General features: G+C 42.3%; 1 protein-coding gene across 1 annotated transcript; it reads right to left on the bottom strand.

Moving 5' to 3' along the window:
- Window positions 1-1,166: 1,166 nt before the first annotated feature.
- Window positions 1,167-16,767, bottom strand: LOC130605260 (protein mono-ADP-ribosyltransferase PARP12-like). Its single transcript, XM_057420605.1, has 12 exons — window positions 16,412-16,767; window positions 15,162-15,297; window positions 13,225-13,519; window positions 12,171-12,269; window positions 10,155-10,278; window positions 8,414-8,609; window positions 7,694-7,814; window positions 6,128-6,224; window positions 5,152-5,230; window positions 3,828-3,958; window positions 2,973-3,124; window positions 1,167-2,168 (listed from the first exon to the last, which is right to left on the bottom strand). Exons 1-12 carry the CDS (start codon window positions 16,747-16,749, stop codon window positions 1,894-1,896), a joined length of 2,043 nt encoding a protein of 680 aa, XP_057276588.1. The 5' UTR covers window positions 16,750-16,767; the 3' UTR covers window positions 1,167-1,893.
- Between the last annotated feature and the right edge of the window lie 2,520 nt (window positions 16,768-19,287).

Below are 19,287 nucleotides of genomic sequence, written 5' to 3'. Positions count from 1 at the left end.
CCTCTCCAAGAATAAAGTCTTTAAAAATACTACTAGCCATAAAAAAGTTACAAAAAAAATCTTTCTTTTTGGTAGGAAAAAGATGTTTGTTTCAATTTTCTAGCAAAAGATTAACATGACTTTTGCTATTTCAGTTCTTAGCTGAAATGAGGAAGAAAAGCATAGCAGTATTCTCATTTGCCATGAATGTGTAGATGAACATGATTTTGTTTTGGCAGAAAAATCTCATTCTGCACAGGTATGAAAGCTTTCATACATAACATTATCCTCCCTCAATGCTGACAAAACTTCTGTCAGCAAATGAGCTTGTCACATATGCTCTATTATAAATCTTTCCAAAGAAAGAATACAGTCAACTTGCTTTTCCAACATCCTGTGTTTTAGTGGGTTAAATACAAATGGGAGTACTTTCCTTTAAATATCATGCTGCTAGTTTCACATTTCATATAAAAAGGAGTTCTGCACAGCCTTACACCAGCTAATCATGGCTAAGCTCCTGGTTCACAGTGCTGAAGTAATAAGGAGTTACCCAGTGTACACTTGTCAGTCATCATCCAGATGAATTAAAAAGGAAGTGCTTCTAGAATACAGATTGAGATTTTTTAGAGCCTATACAAAACGTATCTTAAGGCTTTGTCAGCACACTATAGTTACCAAGCACTCATTTAGGAACATTAAAGCTGCGATAAACTGTCTGTCTATGCATCAGCAACTTTAATCTTAAGAAATACTTGACAGGTCAAGTTTTACTATCTGCATATATGTATGTTAACTGCTCAATGCTAGTAACGTCCTTCTCTGGGAACAATTAAATATTCAATGTAATCTTCAGAGTTTTAAGCATTTCAGCTCTGTGGCTGAAAACCAGTCCCTAGGTAAGCACATTTTTCCTGCAACAAAATTTTAAGACCACACCATTACACTTCTAACCAATGTATCATCACCTGCAACTAGAGGGCTGTACTCCTCACGAGAGACAGTCACCCACTGTCAAGCCTAACAACTGTAAGAAAACCATGAAGTTGCTCCACAGGATCAGGGTGCTGCTAATCAAGCAGTGCATTTCACTCCTAAGTATGATATTCTTAAATGACCTGTGAGTTGCCTTCCTCTTCTTCCTCCCACACCAGCACACTCTCAAACAAAGGTACAAAGTCATGAAAAAGTTGTGTTCTCACACACCTAAAATACATCATTTATTTGATGGAGTAGGTCAGCTGAGTAGTACAGCACCAAGCAACCCTTGTTGTGCTTCATGTCTTTGGTACATGTTTTAAATGAGAAAATTAACAAGTTAAAATAACTCTGTTCATTCTCAACAAGCCAGTTTTAACTTTTGAGGCTTTTTTAGTGAAGATTAAGTAGGGACAAAACCCAGTGCTGCTAAGAATTTATGCAATGAGTTGATCACAGAGATTGTACAGTCTTATTTGCAAACACTTGAATGTCTACTGTTGCAGGTGACGGATTACTAAAAAAGAAGGTTTTATCAAATTTTGAGTTAAAATATAAACAGGTAGAAAAGAGTCTCTGACCAATGAGCACATATAAAGATCCTGAAATAAAGAAAACTAAATATTGTTTAAACTTGGCAGTCATTGCTAATCATCATGTTACAATCATCAGTGAATTAATCTAATATATTAATAAGTCTCTAGTAATGCATGAAAATATGATAACCTGCTAAAGAATAAGAGACAGGAAAGGATTTTAAGAATTCTAAGGCATCCTTTCTGTCTTCTCATTTTCTACTGCACAGAAAGGACAGAGAATAAATGTTTCTGAACACTCACCTATCCAATTATGTAACTTCTAAAAATCACTTTTTCTCTCTTAAGCCAGTGCTAAAAAAAAGTTTATACCAGTTAAACATAATGATGACAGGTTTTGGTGCTACAGCATTTTAGCATATGCCTGGTCAATGTATTCTATGAGATACTCTGGATAAATCTGCTGCTTCTCAAAGATGACAAAGATAGAAGGGTTTGAAAAGCTATTCACACAACTGTCATAGAAGCTGTATCTGTCCTTCATGGGAGGCCGAACATAGGAAGAATCACCAACAGTGAACTCCCCCACCAGCACCCGGGCCAGAAACATGATCTTGGTGCGCGAGCCTTCCCTGCAGTAGCTGTCAGAATAAGATGCATCCCTTGCAAAATAGCTTCCTGCAGAAGAGACACCACAACAGAGTTGATAAGACACCAAATTGTAGAAAAGGAAATGATACAATGTGAAAGCAAATTCATAAGCAAATCCATTAAGCAGTTCATGAACGGCCTTCCCAAAGCCTTCATATGTCCTGTATGTCCTTCTCAGTGAAAATGACCTACACGCTTGTTTTTCACAGCACACATACTAAAAAAGCCACACAAAAGTGATGTTTTAAATGTCATATTCCTCAAGATTTCCTCTTGACCCTAGGTGTCCACCTTTCCCAATCTCATCCAACTTCCTCTCCTGACAGAGGCTACTATTACTGATTAGCACATTTCTGAGAGTTAGAAGGTATTTGATTGGACAGGTGGGTAGTCAGTCAGTCAGCTTGTCTATTCCCTTTGGTTTGTTGATCCTTTCCTGTACACAGGACAATGCAAAGGAATGTAATTTGCTATATAACCTATAACCAGGATGGCATTTGCTTACCTGGAAAAAAAAAACAAACCCCCAAAAAACAAATAACGGCATGTTGCCTTCCTGTATGAGCTTGAAGAAATTAGAACACAAGTAGGCCTGGACTGTAGCAAAATCATCCCTACAGCTGGCCCCTCCTATGCTTGTCTTCTTGCAAGGCCCTTCAGTATACCTTATCTCCAAATGATCATATTGCCAAACTCAGCTGTGTGCTATGTTGTCCACATCATCACAGAGATAAGCCCTAATGCTGCACAGTGTCCCAACTTTACAGCTCTGCAGTAACTACTGAGAATATTTCAGCAAGTCTAAGGTTAGTGAAGGAGCTGAAAAACAACCTTTGCCATAGACTGTCCCATGGAGGCCACAGATCCTCCAGTCAAAGTTTTGCTGACAGATGGCATCAATGTATTTTCTACTGGTCCCATGAAATAAAGATCGCTCATCCACAGCATTTCCACCATTGCTTTTCTGCATTTGTTCCTTCTGCCTGCAATAAGAAACAGTATATTTGCAGTTCCTTTGTGACTGAAGCCAGACAGGTTCTAGCCATACCAGCACTCAGAGACAATTTTAGAAAAAGAGTATATTCTGACAATCCTTACGTTAAGGCCTAAACTTTGGGCATACAGAGTACCTTGCTGTCTAGTTGCATACAAACATGCTTTCATTACACACAAATGCCTCCAGATATTTAATAATAAAAATGTTTTGTTTCGTTCACTGCCTATTGGGAGACAGGGAGGAACCCTGGCGTTATTTTTTTCTAAACAAAGGAGTTCACGTTAAAGCTTTCCCTCAGTGGGTTTTCAATTTAGTTTTGAAGGCTGCTTCAGTTTTGACCAGCTACAAACCAGTGTTTGTGCCAGATGCAAGCGATTAGCAGCTTCAAGGCTTCAGTGGAAGGCAGCTGTCCTGGACTGAGGCCTGGCAGAAGTCAGAACGATTTACTCAAGTTCAAGAATTCCTCCCACAGAGCTCAGCTGACTATTCAAAACTATGTTTTGACCGAGTTTTCTTTTTTTCAGTACCACTTTACCTACATGTTGATCCTGGCTAGGTATTTGGGGAGTGGAAGCAGATTCTTAAATGCAGCTGCATTTCAGGATTGCATGCATCTATCTTTAGCATACGGCTAACTGCAGAAACAACAAACTTCATGCACACATACCAGAACAGTATTTTACACATACCACTGATACAGCTCCCAGAGAGATGGGTTCTGAACTCTACGAATCCTTTTAATAACTGTTGTGGGCATTGTGCGTTGAAAGCCCACCTTGACTTTTTTATATTCTTCAGAAGAACTGTCAAGCTCAATCAGCTGTAAGGAAAAAGATTACAAAGCTACTCTCATCTTTTACTAAACTGTAACAAAGCCACCCTACCTAGTGCACTACTCAGACCTTTAAAGTCTTTTTTGTGAAGCAGAGGTATGAACAGTGAAAATACTCTTGGAAAGAAGGCAGATTAGAGATGCCCGATCTGTAAGTGAGCTTTTATCTAGGGTACATTAACTCCTGGTGTTTAAGACACACAGGTTACTCTCTCACAGGACTTTAAAGGAGCTGTATGCTTCTGTGCACCCACCCAGCCCCTCTGAATATTAGGCCCAAGATGCATTTGCATGCATATATCAAACAGTACCTAAATACATAGAAGAAATGAGCAGATTAAAAAACCCCACATATACGGAGAATTTATGTTGCAGTAAATCAAAGAATACCTCTACAACAATGCTTTTTAGATCTTTATACTTCCTACAGCCAGTGAACACAAACTGCAATGCCCATTATGTTTTTTAATAAATTGAAAAGGCCAACCACTTGATCAACCATTTTAGGGAAGAGTAGGGACACACTTCCAAAAAAATCAGCTTCTTACATGCCTTGCCCTGAAAGCAAGCAAAATTTTCTAATTGCATATTTTCCTAAGGAAAATCCAGAACATCAATGTTTTTTTAATTGAAACTTTCTTGAGGATTTGCATTTTGCAAGTCAGAAAGTTTCAATCTTCATGTAAGATCTTTTCTGTAGGTATAGTTACTGGAGTTGACAGAGGTGGTGGTGGAGGCAAGCAGGAAGCCAGCGAAGGTAAACCAATGCAGCTATTAACTGGGTGTGTTACAAAGGTAAACAAGTTCACTCCACTGGAGTTATGGTACATTTTAACAAAGATGCCAGCCTGAATATTGCTGATTTCAGCAGTGCTCCATAGATGTGCAACAGTCTACTTACGCACAGCTCAGAGAATGGTTACCCTGAAGTTTAAAAGCTTCAGCACAGGCTGGACTTCAAAGCTATCTATCTTGGGCACCAGTAACAGTCTTGCTAATGCAGCCTAAGCTTCAGCCAAATTTGCCAAGTTACCTGACCCAAATTTATCAACACCTCTACATGTTACATAAGATACGTTCATCTACAAGGGCACAGAAACACTGAAGTTGCGACTGTAACAAACCTGTATGTGACAAAACTGATGGAGAGGAAAAAAAAAAAATAAAACAAATCTCCAAACCTTGAATCCCACTTCAGGGAGAGCAGATTTGTCCCAGTGAGATGGAATGCCCTTAAATTCTTCTACATATTTAGAGCTCCTGTACATTACGAGACATTACAAACAAGTAATTAAACGAACCATATCCCTACATTTTATGTACATATGATACTAAACATTTTGCCAAATTTAGGGAGAATATAGGCAACTGAACATATTAAGAAATATTTCAAAATTGTCTTTCATTTCAGTGTATGGAAATATTTGTTCCAAATCATCACATCAAGACTTATGGCAGGAATTAAGACGTCAAATGAGATATACAAATAAAAGCTCTGCTACAGTAAGATAGATAAATAAAAATACATGCAGGATCCTATTAGTATGGCAGAAACAGGATAGATACAAACAACCCTCCCCTCTAATTCCACCCCAATTTTAATTAGTGTTTAGCAGCTCTTTTCTGTGGTGTTTAAGAAAAATTTCTCCCCTTAGAGACTGTCATCTTCGGCTCCACCTGTAAGGAATACTATTTTCCTCTTAGCTTGTCTGGTTGTTCATAAAAGAATTGTTTCTGAACTTTACTCAGCTTTGAAAATTACTTATCTCAGAAAAGCATTTTTACAGTATGCATAAACACTATTGCTTCTATCTGTATCAGCTGGCTCTATTAAGAGAGCTCCCTCTAATCAGCAGCTTCCTGCAACACTGATACATGTTGGATTATTTCCTATGCTTCCACACTTACTGTAGCCAAGCCCAAACTTCCTTCAGCCCCAAGGTTCCAGAGTTGCTTGAAAATTGTTGGCCAGGCTGCAGTACTGCCCTGGCTAGACACTGTTGTAGGACAATGTCTACAAGATGTATGTCCCTTCCCCATTCAATTTCTTTCACAATCCACTTAACAGCTACTTCTCCACCTTATTTACACCTTTGGAAGACACTCCATTCACAATGCACTAAATCCATCACCTCAGAATGAGCAGTTGCACTTTACCTGGCTCTTGTTTTTTCTACCTCTTCCGGAGACACAAATACAGGCCTTCTGCAAACCTCTCTCTTTGTTGAGTAGCGAAGGTTTTTCTGAATCATGTCTGGGGAAAAAAACAAAAAACCCTGATCAATCAGAGAGATGTCTTAGAAAGCCTTCACACTGCAGCCACCAAGTTATTTTGTCAAAAATGTTGACAAAAAAGGGACCAAGACTTTTTTATAGCATCACAAAGGGAAGTCAAAGCAGGATGTGGAACCCACGGTCTGAGTAAATCAGTTTCAGTTTTAACTTTAAAAGGAATGATAGACACTGGTAGCTATTTTCCCTTCATTGTCCCGTCAGCCAGACTTAATCGAGAATCGTATAGTATCTACTTCTGCTCTGTGGATTGCATCACCTCCATCAATCAAAATCATGATACTGTTTTTCTACATGTAGTTGTAGATTTCAAACAGTATAAATGCAACCTAACAATTATCACAGGTCATTCATTTTTATTGACCACCAACAGAAAAGCAAGTCACAGCCATCTGAATTTTAGAGGTATTCTTTCTGGATCTTGGAACCTCTAGCTACTGCCACAGTATTGCAACTAAGAGTCAGTAGCAGCCAGGAAAATAGGCCCCATCTTTAGAGAGATACACAGGAAGAAGACAAACAAAACCACTTGCCACAACCAAGCCTAGAAACTGAGTTTTGGAAGACATCTACATGGCGTACATTTGCCTAAGTTACTAAAAAAGCCCAAACCTTAGAAAAGAGATTGATTTAGAATGCAATTTTCTTTTCTAAGCCATACAAGTTTCCCCATCCTATAAAGATTACAACATAGCTTACAATTAAATCACAAGCAACTTATCACATGCCCTTTCTGCTTTTTTTCCCCTCCCATGAAGAATGAGAAACTACTGAAAAGTTGGATCAAAGGCAACTACACCAAAATGACAGTCTAAGCAGGCCTATTCCCACCACCACTGCTCCCCACAGTTTTTGACAAGGATACCTGGAAAGGCAACAGCTCAGAAAGGACAGTGCCATCACAAATGGCTTAAATACCCTAAACTCTTGGGAAACACATCTTCCTACTTTGATATAGTTAAGATATTTCCTCAGCCTTTCCAGACTGGCAGAGCTATGAAGAGAAAATAACTACATAAATCTTGCAATGGTAAAGATTATCTGGACTCTACAACTCGCCAAAGTATTAATTTTTCTGCAAGCCAGAGATTAAAGCAGACCAGAAGCTGGCTTGTCAAGTCTTCCAGAAGTTTCTCACCATTTGTGCTGGCACATCAATGGCAATGTCACACCTGGACTTCCTGGCAGACATTTTGAAACCTAGCACAAGAACCTCTCGAAAAAGGTTTGGAGGAACAGAAATGCCACTTTGCTTCTGTGAACAGCTCTTATCCTGTGAACTTTGACAGAAGTTCTGTCTTTGTAAGCACTGCAGTTCAAAGTCCAAATTTCTTTCTCCTATCTCCTGTAGCAATGTAATTTAAAAACCACAAAAGACCTGGGAGGGAAGGACAAAATAAAAAAAAAACACCCAAAGCAAATGGAACCTACCTGCAAAATTGATTTCATATTCATGTCTTCCAGCTTTGAAGTTCAGTGTTGGAGAACATTTGCTTATATATGCTTTCTCCAAGTCTTCACTGGAGACAGTGGCGGCTACATGGTCAACATCCTGTCAGGCCAAAACCAGAGGGAAAAAAAAATATCTCCTGGTCTCTTAAATAAAAGCGAGTTTAAAAACTAACAACTGTCATATGGTATGGTGGCTGAAATATGTACCAGCTTTTGGCATGATAGTAGCTATCAGGCAAAAGCCATGTATTAAGCTGTTGAAACATCTCCCAAAACAAACAAGCAGTCTTATGAAGCCTAAGCTTATGCTGTGTATGCTATAAACACTACTACTGAGACCCCACATTCACCAACTAGACCTTAGCAAAGATGCACAGAGTACTACTGGAACCTCAGAAAAAGAAGTTTTAGTGAGCAGCAATGAAAAGAATGTATTAATGAGAGCCTATCTGACATGACTCACTGAAGAATTATCTGTCAATAATATTTGTGGCTCACCAGTGAGCACTCCCCTATCTGAACCAATCAAATTTCCAGAGAAGTCACCCTATTAGGCCTCTTAAGTCCATCTGTACAGTATGAGAGGGAAAGAGGAGGAGGAGGGTGATAAGACAGAGAGGATATAAACAGCTGTGCACTTCTCAGTAGCTCTGCACTTTGAACACAGAGTTGAGAGTCTCCCTATTTCTCCACACTTACTTTTTTCCCATACTCCTGCCACAGGCCATACTCATCTTTCCAGTACCAGATCCATTCTGTTGTAAGAATGAAGTGAGGGGGTTTGGTCACAGAAGAGGCTGTAGAAAGACGTCTAACCTTTTCAAACCCACAAGACATATTCAGAAAAGAGATACGTGGCAAGACACTGCCAGTTTCAGCAACAACGTTTCCGATTCTATAAAGGATGAAAAAAAAAAAAAGACAGTTTGTGAAGCTTTACAGGTAGGTTCAGAAGCCCACCATAAATTTGCAAATTGGGTCATCATCACTCAAAAGCAGAACAGAAGCCTGCAGCTTCCATAACAATCCCAACTCTTGTTGTTTGTGTTTGCACATTTTTTGTATTACAGTATTGCATCTCACAGTGGTTCCATGGGCGGTAACCATTATCAACTCATAAATTAGTGAGTTACGCAAGTTGAACAGAAACAATGGAAAACATACACTGCCTTCCTCTTGCTAAACAACTATATTATAAAAAGAACAGTGTTGCAATTTAAGGATGGCTTCAAATAACCTTTAAAGTAACATAAGAGGGCTAGGTAAATTCTCCAGCACGAGACACAGCATGCTGGTATGAGCCTCTTTCAACACCCTCTTTGTGCTACGTAACAATTTCCAAACCATTAATGGCATTTCCATATTCTTAATGTTCTTTGCACCCCAGAGTATCTCTCACCTCAGGCACACAAGGTATTCTACCAGTTCCACAATATGAACTTGGGAAAAGGGAGCAGGAGGGGCAAATCCTTTCCAAACCTTTCCATACTTCTCTTTCACCTTTGGAGCTGGAGGTTATTTCTAATCATGGGGTCAAGCTGTGTATTGACAAGCTTAACCAAAGAGATTCCCACAAGTGATAAAAATCACCATCCTCTGCAGTTTTCCAGCCATTCTTAGTGAGCATTAGCAATAGTAGGAAGTATTTATACTTTTACAATCACATAACTGTTATGGATTGACCCTGGCCAGCAACCAAGTATCTACACAGCTACTTGCTCACTCCTCCTCCCTTCCCAGGCACAACAGAGGGTAGAAAATAGGAAGGGCAAAAGCAAGAAAAGTTGTGGGTCAATATAAAGGTAGTTCAATAAGTTAAGAAGGGGGTACACATGAATAAACAAATAAAGCAAATTGCTCACACCTCCCAAGGCAGTGTAATGCCTAGCCAGCCTCCAAACAGCAGCTACCTTGGTTAAAAAAAAACAACAAAACACCTCTCTTCCTCTGCCTCAGGTTTTACTGCTGAACATGACGTTGCAGGGTATGGAGATCACTTTGGTCAGTTCAAGTTAGCTGTCCTGGCTGATCTTCTCCCAAGCTCTTGCCTGCCTCCAGCCTACCCACTGCAAAGGAGCAGGTCAGAGCAAGAAAAAGAGAAAGCCTTGACTCTGGGCAAGTACTGCTCAGCAATCCCTAAACCACCAGTGCACCATCAGCACCGTTTTATTCACAAACCCAGAACACGGCACTTCAGGGGCTGAAAGATAACTCCATCCCAGCCAAACTCAGTATGGTAACCAGAGTGCTCTATACGGACTCCAGGCCTAAGTCACAACGGATCTCCCAACAACAGTAGATAAGGAAAGTGAGATCAGCAGAATACCAAATCAAGATACTTATGCAATAGTATGCAATAGAATCATAGCAATTTATAGCCACTAAGGGCCTGCTCCAATATAGCAAACTCCAAATATTATTAAATTTTATGAGTTGATACCCAGTGTAAGCGGGCTCACAGTATGCTTCTTCTATATCTTCCATATTCTTCAAGTCTTTCCAGATCTTACCATCAGAGACCTGCCATCTATATGGCAAGTGAAAATGGGTTCTGATACACTTGTCTACAAAAAAAAAAAAAAAAAAAGTAAGAGATGCATTAGTTTTACAGGTTATGAGAAAAACGCCAACATTTCAGGGATGTACATACAGCTGGTGAGAGTATCAAATGCATGACTATGGAAAGTGTTCACCTATGGAATCTTTACAAGCAACAGTTCAGTATTTTTCAACATGAACACTCAAAACTTAATTTTTGATCTTAGACACAAGTTTATTCTCTATACGTTCCAGATTCTTTTTGTGCAACAAAATTGCTAGCAGGAGCTAAGTGATGAAGGACTACCCTGTGTCCTCTGTTTCAGAGATAAAAATTTACAATGAGTTGAGATCACAAGCTTATATGAGACTACTATTTCATATACAGATTAACAGTGTAGACGCAAACATCTGTGCTTAACCACTTAATCCTGAAGTGGTACTACTGAGATAAAAAGAAGTAAAAACACAAACAGTGCTTAGTTTAAGGATAGAAGGAGAAGGACTGACATGGTTTAACCCCAGCTGGCAACTAAGTACCACAAAGCTGCTCAGTCACCTCTGGTTCCCCCAGTGGGATGGGGAAGAGGAACTGGAAAAAGATAAAACCTGTGGGTTGAGATCAGAACAGTTTAATAATTGAAATTAAGAAAATAAAAATAATGAAACGGAGGATAACAAAAAGAGAGAAAGGAATAAACCCCAAGACACACAAGTGATGTGCAACACAATTGCTCACCACTCACTGACCAGTGCCCAGACCATCCCCAGGCAGCGATCAGCCCCTCCCAGCCAGCTCCCCCCATTCATATACTGAGCATGAAGCTGTATGGTATGGCACATTCCTCTGGACAGGTTGGGTCAGGTGTCCTGTCTCTGCTCCCACCTGGCTTTTTGTGAACTAGCAGAAACTAGAAACTGACAAGTCCTTGAATCAGGATAAGCACTGCTTAGCAACAACTAAAACTGCTGTGCATTTTCAGCATTGTTCTCAAACTAAAGACAAAACACAGCATTGTACCAGCTACTAGGAAGGAAATTAACTCTATCCCAGCTGAAATCAGGGCAGTATCCACCCCATATTGTACATCATTTACGGCATGCCCAGTCTCACACTTTCCAATACATCCCAGTTAGCCACCATCTACTTTTCTGTCTTTGGACATATATATGCATACACATATGTATCATTCCCTTAGTTTAAAGTCCTTTACCCTTCAAGAAGGCTCTAAGGGTCCAGGTCTCAACAGGAACAAGAGCAGTGGTAGTAGTGACCAAGGTATCACAAGTATTACTCAGAAATCTTTAAAAGAGTCAGGGTGCCATCACTTCTCAGTAAGAGTGAAGATCACACCACCAGTACACATATGCATAAACTTAAGAGTGGCTTTCATGGTAGAACAGACAACTTAATTACAGGGAAAGTCAAGGAGACTGCACCACACAGTTCATATGAGAAGGTGTGTGGTACATCAGGGAGCTACTACAGGTCAAGACCATCAAGAAGGAAAAGGATGACAAAAGGACAAGAAAGTTGGCACAGCAACCTTTTCCCTAGGTAAGTGGGTACATTTTGAAAGGGAGATAGCTCAAACAAATAGAACAGAGAGAGAAGAAACAAGGATAAATGTAGAATTCAGACTATCTTTTGTAGCTGTTCAGAGATAGGACTCCTATCATTCAGCAATCCCTTAGGTGAACACAGGTGGATATTACAAATTTCAGGGTAGAACAAAATAGCTCCTTTGTTTGGCAGAGCAAGCAGGTCAAGCACTTTCCTATTAGCATTCAAAATTTTGCTAAGATTTAACTAAAAATAAACATAAGCTCTGAAGTTTACCTTTTCTGTGAAAGATGTCTATCACTTCCTCTTAAGAGAAAAGGAAAACAGACTGGACTTGCTACAATCACAACCTACCTTTAAAGCCACAACCTCTGTACAGATGATATAAACAAATCTGTTCCAATTCATCATCATTTGTAGTTGAAGACTCTCGGCTAGAGCTGTGTTTTCTCTCTAGAGGGGGAAATTATAAGCCTTATTAATACACTGTTTCAACAAGCCCTCTTTAAAGTGCACCTATGGGTAGGGAAAATAACTAAAACCAGTGTTTATAACTACATATCTGCATTCAGCTCCAGAAAGACACTGAAGTCTTTGATAACTTTGTATACTCAAAAGTCCTATCCCTTTATCCATCCTTTCTGACCTTGACTTTTCTGTAACTGCTACATTTCTCACAGTTTTTAGCTTTCACCACAAAATAAAAATAGAATCCAATGCTTTTACACTTCTAGATATACTTGAGTTAAACATGCATTCCACATCCCTGTTCACACTGGCGGCTATAAAATCTAAAGTCTCAAAATGTGGTATTTCCATAAATTAAAAACACGCCTAAGGCAACCAAGAAGCGAGGAAGCAACTGTAGGAGAACAGCAGAGATGAACACACACACACACTTGGATTTTTCATTCTGTTATCTTTCTGTTTCTTGCTAAATTATACTTAACTTACAATCCTAAATAACTTCAAAAGAAAAGAACAAACTATTACATCTCTGAGAAGTAGCTGGGATAGTGCTGTCTGTGAATTCTTGTGCTAAGCAATCATGACATTAAAGAAAAAAAATAATAAAATAGTTTAGAATCACACATGTAAATGCCACTCCTATTCTTTAACAGTTCTCTACCTTTATTTTTTTTTTTTAACCACAAAAAGATCTCCCTATTTCCAGTTCCCAATATGCTTGTCTAACCTCAGATTTATGATTTTTATAAACACCAAGCACTTTACTTCTCAGGAACCCATACGTCTTGAATTCACTTGTCAAGACAGATCTCTGTCAAGGTCCCTCCTTAAAGACACATCAAGATGTGAATTCAGTTTTCTTTTTCTTTATGACATCTGTGAGAATGTTACATTGACTATAGCAACTCTTCTGACGTTTTCAAAAGATGGTATCATTTACCTTTGAATGGTGAAGACATGTTATCTTCCATGTCATACATGTTCCCATTGCCATTTTTTATGTCATACATATTCCTATAAATGGAGGGTAGTTGCTTAATAATGTCATAGCTTAGTCCATGTCTCTCCAGTTTATCATAAGATTCCGACTGTAATAAATCATGGGATCGCTTGCAGCTGCTGCCAAATCTACACTGTCCCCGGAAATAGTATTGGCAAACATGCAGTTTGGTGCAGATCTTTTTATAGGTACAAGATCCATAAGGTCCATCACCTTTGTTATAATGCAAGCAGACCTTGAGCAAAATAAAAAATAAAAAAAAATTAAAAATTAAAGGTCAAAGTGGATTTTATGGTGTCACTACCCAAACTCTTTGGTTTTCTAGTTTTGGAATAGTGAACTTTTTTGACCTGAATTTGGTGACAAGACGTTCCAGATCTGACTACGATGGAGTTAACTTTCTTCATAGCAGACCATACCACCCTATGTTTTGGATTTGTGACTAAACCAGTGTTGATAACACACCAATACTTCAGATAGTGCTGCGCAGTGCTTGCCCAGTGTGGAGGCTTTCTCTTTTTCTCCACTCTGGCCTCTCCAGATTAGGTAGGCTGGGGGTAGACAAGAAGCTGAGAGAGGACACAGCTGGGACAGCTGACTCGTTCTGGTTTATCCCAGCAAGCAGCCAGGTTAAAACTCATAGATTCAGAAAAGGAAGCGACAATAATGATGATAAAAGAATATACAAAACATGTGACGCACAATGCAATTGCTCACCATCCACTGACCAATGCTCAGCCTGTCTCTGAGCAGTGGGCTGCCACCCCCTGACCAACTCCCCCCCAGTTTTGTTTTTCAGCACAACATATCCCTTTGGACAGACTGGGTTAGCTGTCCCAGCTGTGTCCCCTCCCAGCTCATTGTGTACCGCCAGCCTCTTCACTGGCAGAGCATGAGAAACTTGGAAAGTCCTTGACTCTGGGTAAGCGCTGATTAGCAACAACCAAAACATGAGTGTGTTATCAGCATTGTCCTGACACTAAATCCAAACACAGCACTGTACCAGCCACTAGGAAGAAATTTAACCCTATCCTAGCTGAAACCAGGACACAGTCCAAGTGGCCAAAGGGATATTCCACACCACAGAATATCATACTCCAAAATAAACTAAAAAAAGAAGGGAGGGTGCTGCTGTTTCTTCCATTTCTTCTTAGAAAGTGGCCCTCACTCAGGCACTTACTGCACATCAGTCTGCTTCTGGAAGATAGTATCTGAAGGGTGCCTATAGGGATGCTGGGGAGGGACTCTTCATTAGAGACTGTAGTGATAGGACAAGGGGTAACGGGTTAAAACTTGAACAGGGGAAGTTTAGATTGGATATAAGGAGGAAATTCTTTCCTATTAGGGTGGTGAGGCACTGGAACAGGTTGCCCAGGGAAGTTGTGAATGCTCCATTCCTGGCAGTGTTCAAGGCCAGGTTGGACGAGGCCTCGGGTGATACGGTTTAGCGTAAGGGGTCCCTGCCCATGGCAGGGGGGCTGGAACTAGATGATCTTAAGGTCCTTTCCAACCCTAATTATTCTATGATTCTATGATTCTATGGTGACTTTGCAACACTTGTTTTGTCCTCACTTTCCTACACTTGCTAAAACGTCTTTATCTCCATTAACAGATTTTGTCACTTTTTGTTCTTGTTTTCTCTCACCTGCTTTGCTCGGGGCAGGTGAGATGGGAGCAAGTGAGGAGGCTGTGCAAATGCTCAGCTGCCAGACAGGATCAACCCACCACAGTCGCAAACAAAGGCTACACATTTAAAGTTTTAGACTTGCATTATGCAAACAAAATTGACACCTAACCATCTTCATCTAGTATCAAGCCTCTTCCACTTTGCGATACTCACTGAAACACAAGGCCAAGAAAATCACCATATTACTCACCTCAGGTAAGAGGGAAGGATCATTCTGAAGCAGAAGCTGACGAAGTTCATCACTGTTTAAACTCTCAAGTCCATACTGTTTTAGAACCAAGAGATTGTGGTTCGAGTGGAAATTGTGAACAAACCTGCATTCCTTCCTACAAGTGAAAAAACCCAAGTACAAAACAAGTGTAACAGACTAGCACTATTTTGCTACCCCATCGGCATTACACTACAGAGTTTAAAAAGCACACCAAAATAGCTAGTTTCTGGAAAAAATCGGTATTGCTCCTTGATAAAACAATTATGTGATTTGCTAAGCAGATTACATAATTGCTATGAGGCTAACTGCCACGCTATTTCTGATTTACAGTCATGATAGCATTAGCATAGTCTAACAATATTGGCATTTTTGACCTGCAGCTCATAACTATGGGTAAGGAAGACACCAAAACGTCCCAGTAGCACCCCCTCCCATCCAAATCAAATCGACAACCACTCCCCACCTTCACCACGCAGCACAAAGTGCTCAGATCTCGGCGTGTGCGGGGAGGGGAGGCCTAAGCTTTCCCTCTCAGTCACGGAAGGATGGGGTGAGAGCATCAGAGACAGGGTTGTGAGCTGCGGAGGAAGCGTTGTAACCTGTGAAGCGTTAAAGCCTGTGTAACAACCCCCTATGCCTCTATCCTTTGGGGGAACGGGGAGGGGAAGTGGGGTAAAAAAGGAGCATTTCCAACACGGGAAGAGCAGAGGGGCCTTTCTTCACTGAAGGAGTCACACTCAGCCCAAGGCTGAGCCTCCCAGAGGCAGAGGCCCCCGAAACAAGCCGGTGCCTAGCACAAGCTCCCAGCCCACAGCTAGAGATGGAGGCGGCCGCAGCCACTCCCCCGCGCTGTGCCACGACGACTCGTTAAAGTAACATTCTTTTCTCTAAACCACTTCCTTCTCCCACAGCCGCGTTCGATGACGACTACCACCGGCAACAGGGCGGCCAATGCAGGCGCCCAGCTCCACTCTCCACCGCAGGGCATACGCGGCTTCACTTCGCGGCCCCCCGACGCTAGACGAAGCCCCGGCCCCTACAGGGAGGGGAAGCTGCCGAGGCCAGATGAAAACGGGCCGCGCAGTCTTCAACGGCGCCCGGGAGCAAGGAGCCGCACACAGCCTCCCCAGCAGGGGCAAATGTCCCCCGCCTGCCCTGTGCCCCCGCAGCACAGCGCGGGTCCCGGCCACAGCACCTGACGGAACAGCGGCGATGGAGGCCGCCCCTACCTCTCGTACTGGTTGCGGCAGAACCCCTTCAGGTGGTACTTGCAGAGATGCAGCCGCCCGCACTGCCCATCGCAGCCCGCACCGTGCTCCTGGCACAGCCGTACGGGGCTAGTGGCCAACACCACCACCTCCGTCCCAGATCCCGCTGCTGCAGCTGCCGCTGGCGCTGCCGCCGCCTCGCTGGGCCGCTGCACTAGCGTGAACTGCTGCGTATCCTGCAGCACCAGAGCCAGCTGCTTCGCCGAGGGCCGGCCTGGCAGCCGCCGCTGGAGCTCGCCCTGCTCCAGGCAGCCGCCACTGGCGCACAGCAACTGCACGGCTTGAGTAGCCAGTGCCATGGCCACAGCGAAGCTGCCTTCCCCACCTGGACGTGTGCGGGTCGCAGGCAGCCCCACCCCGGACGCTCCGCCCGCCGGAGGCTGGGAAACGAAACCAGCGGCGGAGGACAGCCGTTCCAGGAAGCGGCAGAGCCAGAGTGGTCTGTGCAATGCTGAGGCAGTGCTGTGTTCCCTTTGGCTTGCTTTTTGCAGCCCCAGGATCTCCGGAGCTGTAGGCTTTGTAGCTTTCTGAACCCTTACCCTAACCCTAATTTTAATGGCATCTTGAAGCTGAGGTTCTCCAGCAGAACGGGTGTCCCAGATGAAAAAGGTGATAAAGGAGCAATGTCGGTGCAATGCTGTGCTCCCCTTGGCATATGTTTGGCAGCCTCAGTATGGGTTCATGAAGGACAGGTGCTGCTTGACCAGTCTGATCTCCTACAACGAGGTGACCCACCTGGCTGATGAGGGAAAGGCTGTCGACATTGTCTATTTCGACTTTAGTAAAGCATTTGACACTGTCCCCCACAGTGTCCATCTGGAGAAATTGGCTGCTCATGGCCTGGATAGGAGGACTATTCTCTGGGTAAAAAACTGACCGGATGGTCGAGCCCAAAGAGTGGTGGTAAATGGTGTCACATCTATTTGGCAGCCAGTCACTAGTGGTGTCCCTCAGGGATCGGTTAGAGCCAGTGTTGTTTAGTATCTTCACTGATGATCTGGATGAGGGAATCGAGTGCACCCTCAGAAAGTTTGCAGACACCACCAAGTTGGGTGGGAGTGTCAATCTGCTGGAGAGTTGGCAGGTTCTGCAGAGGAATCTGGGCAGGCTGGATTGGTGGGCTGTGACCAGTGGTATGAGGTTTGACAAGGCAAAGTGCTGGGTGTATTGGTTAACAGCCAGCTGAATATGAGCCAGCTTGTGCCCAGGCAGCCAAGAGGCCAAATGGCATCCTGGCCTTTATCAGCAATAGTGAGGCCAGAAGGGCTAGGACAGTGATCATCCCCCTGTACTGGGTGCTGGTGAGGCTGCAGCTCAAATACTGTGTTTAGTTATGGGCCCCTCACCACAAGAGAGACACTGAGGTGTTGGAGCAGGTCCAGGGAAAAGCAATGAAGCTGGTGAAAGCTCTGGAGCACAAGTCTGATGAGGAGTTGCTGAGAGACTTGGGCTTGTTTAGTCTGGAGAAGAGAAGGCTCAGGGGGGACCTTATCGCTCTCTACAACTGCCTGAAAGGAGGCTCTAATGAGGTGGTTGTGGGTCTCTTCTCCAAAGTAACAAGTGATATAGGACAAGAGGAAATGGCCTCAAGCTGCACCAGGGGAGGTTTAGATTGGGTATTAGGAAAAATGTCTTCACCGAAAGGGTGGTCAGGTATTGGAACAGGCTGCCCAGGGAAGTATTGGAGCCACCCTCCCTGGAAGTGTTCAAATGAGGCCTTCAGTGACATGGTTTAGTGGTGGTCTTGGCAGTCCTGGGATAATGGTTGGACTTGATCTTAAAAGTCTTTTCCAACCCAATTGATTCTATGATTCTATGAAGTAATTCTATGGCGTGGGCTGTCTCTGTCCTCCTTTGTTCTGAAGACAGTCTTTCCTTAAGAGGCACAAGATATGAGTGCATCAAATGTGGCTTTTCAATACATTTTTTCAATAAAATATTTATTATTTTGTCTTCTGTTTCTTTCCTAATAATCCCTACTGTTTGAATTTGTTGATTGCTTTTGAGGTTGGAGTGTCACAGTTCTCTTGGATATCTCAATTTTACAGGACAATGCACTCTGTAAATTGAACTTTATGAGCTCATTAGGAAAGAAGACAAGCGTGTCAAAGAAGGGCTCAGTCCCCTTTTGTACAGACTTCTCTAAAATGTGAATTCACTACTCATCACTTCATTCATTCATGAAGTTTCTGACTCGCAGGTTCTCTAGCTCATAACTCATAACTTGTGTACCTATGAGCAGTTACCTAGCCAAGGGTGGCAGTGCTCATTCTTCCTTCTCTGTCACAGTGTGGGCATCCCTTGAATCACACCAGGAAGCACAAAAGCCCCATCAGTCTGGCTGCTGCTGGATTAGCTTCAAAAGCTTTTTGAATTAGCTGATATTATTACCATAAAATTGGATCAGAGAAACCACGTAAGACTCAATTTGGAGTTTTAGAAAACAGCATTCTTTATTGCAGCACTGGGTGCACATATTAATAATTTTGCAAAGGTGACCACACCCTTTACTTGCCAGCAGCAGCTATATATTCAGTATACTCGTGCATATTTACAGTGTTTCCAGGAAATTCTTTACATATGCATGAGACGTCTGGGAACTAATTATACTGTTTGCATCCTAATTATGCATGCGCTTTCTTGCTGCGTGGGGGTCTCTGCTGGTCGCGGATAGTCTTCCTCACTGTGTTTACCAAATGACTTCTCTGCCTGTGCACGCTCACAAGGTCCTAGTGCTGAGTTAGCAGTTGATATGCCCTTGCTTCTTTTCTGTTCCACATCAGGTGCCACTCTGCTATCTTGAAGGCCAGCATCTGTGGTCTTATTTACTGTCTTCT

The sequence above is a fragment of the Pezoporus wallicus genome, unplaced genomic scaffold, assembly GCF_028554395.1.
Source record: "Pezoporus wallicus isolate ANWC-B61680 ecotype Strahan unplaced genomic scaffold, APGP_CSIRO_Pwel_v1 contig_2871, whole genome shotgun sequence".
Classification (NCBI taxonomy): domain Eukaryota; kingdom Metazoa; phylum Chordata; class Aves; order Psittaciformes; family Psittacidae; genus Pezoporus; species Pezoporus wallicus.
This window is presented reverse-complemented; position numbering and strand designations above follow the sequence as displayed.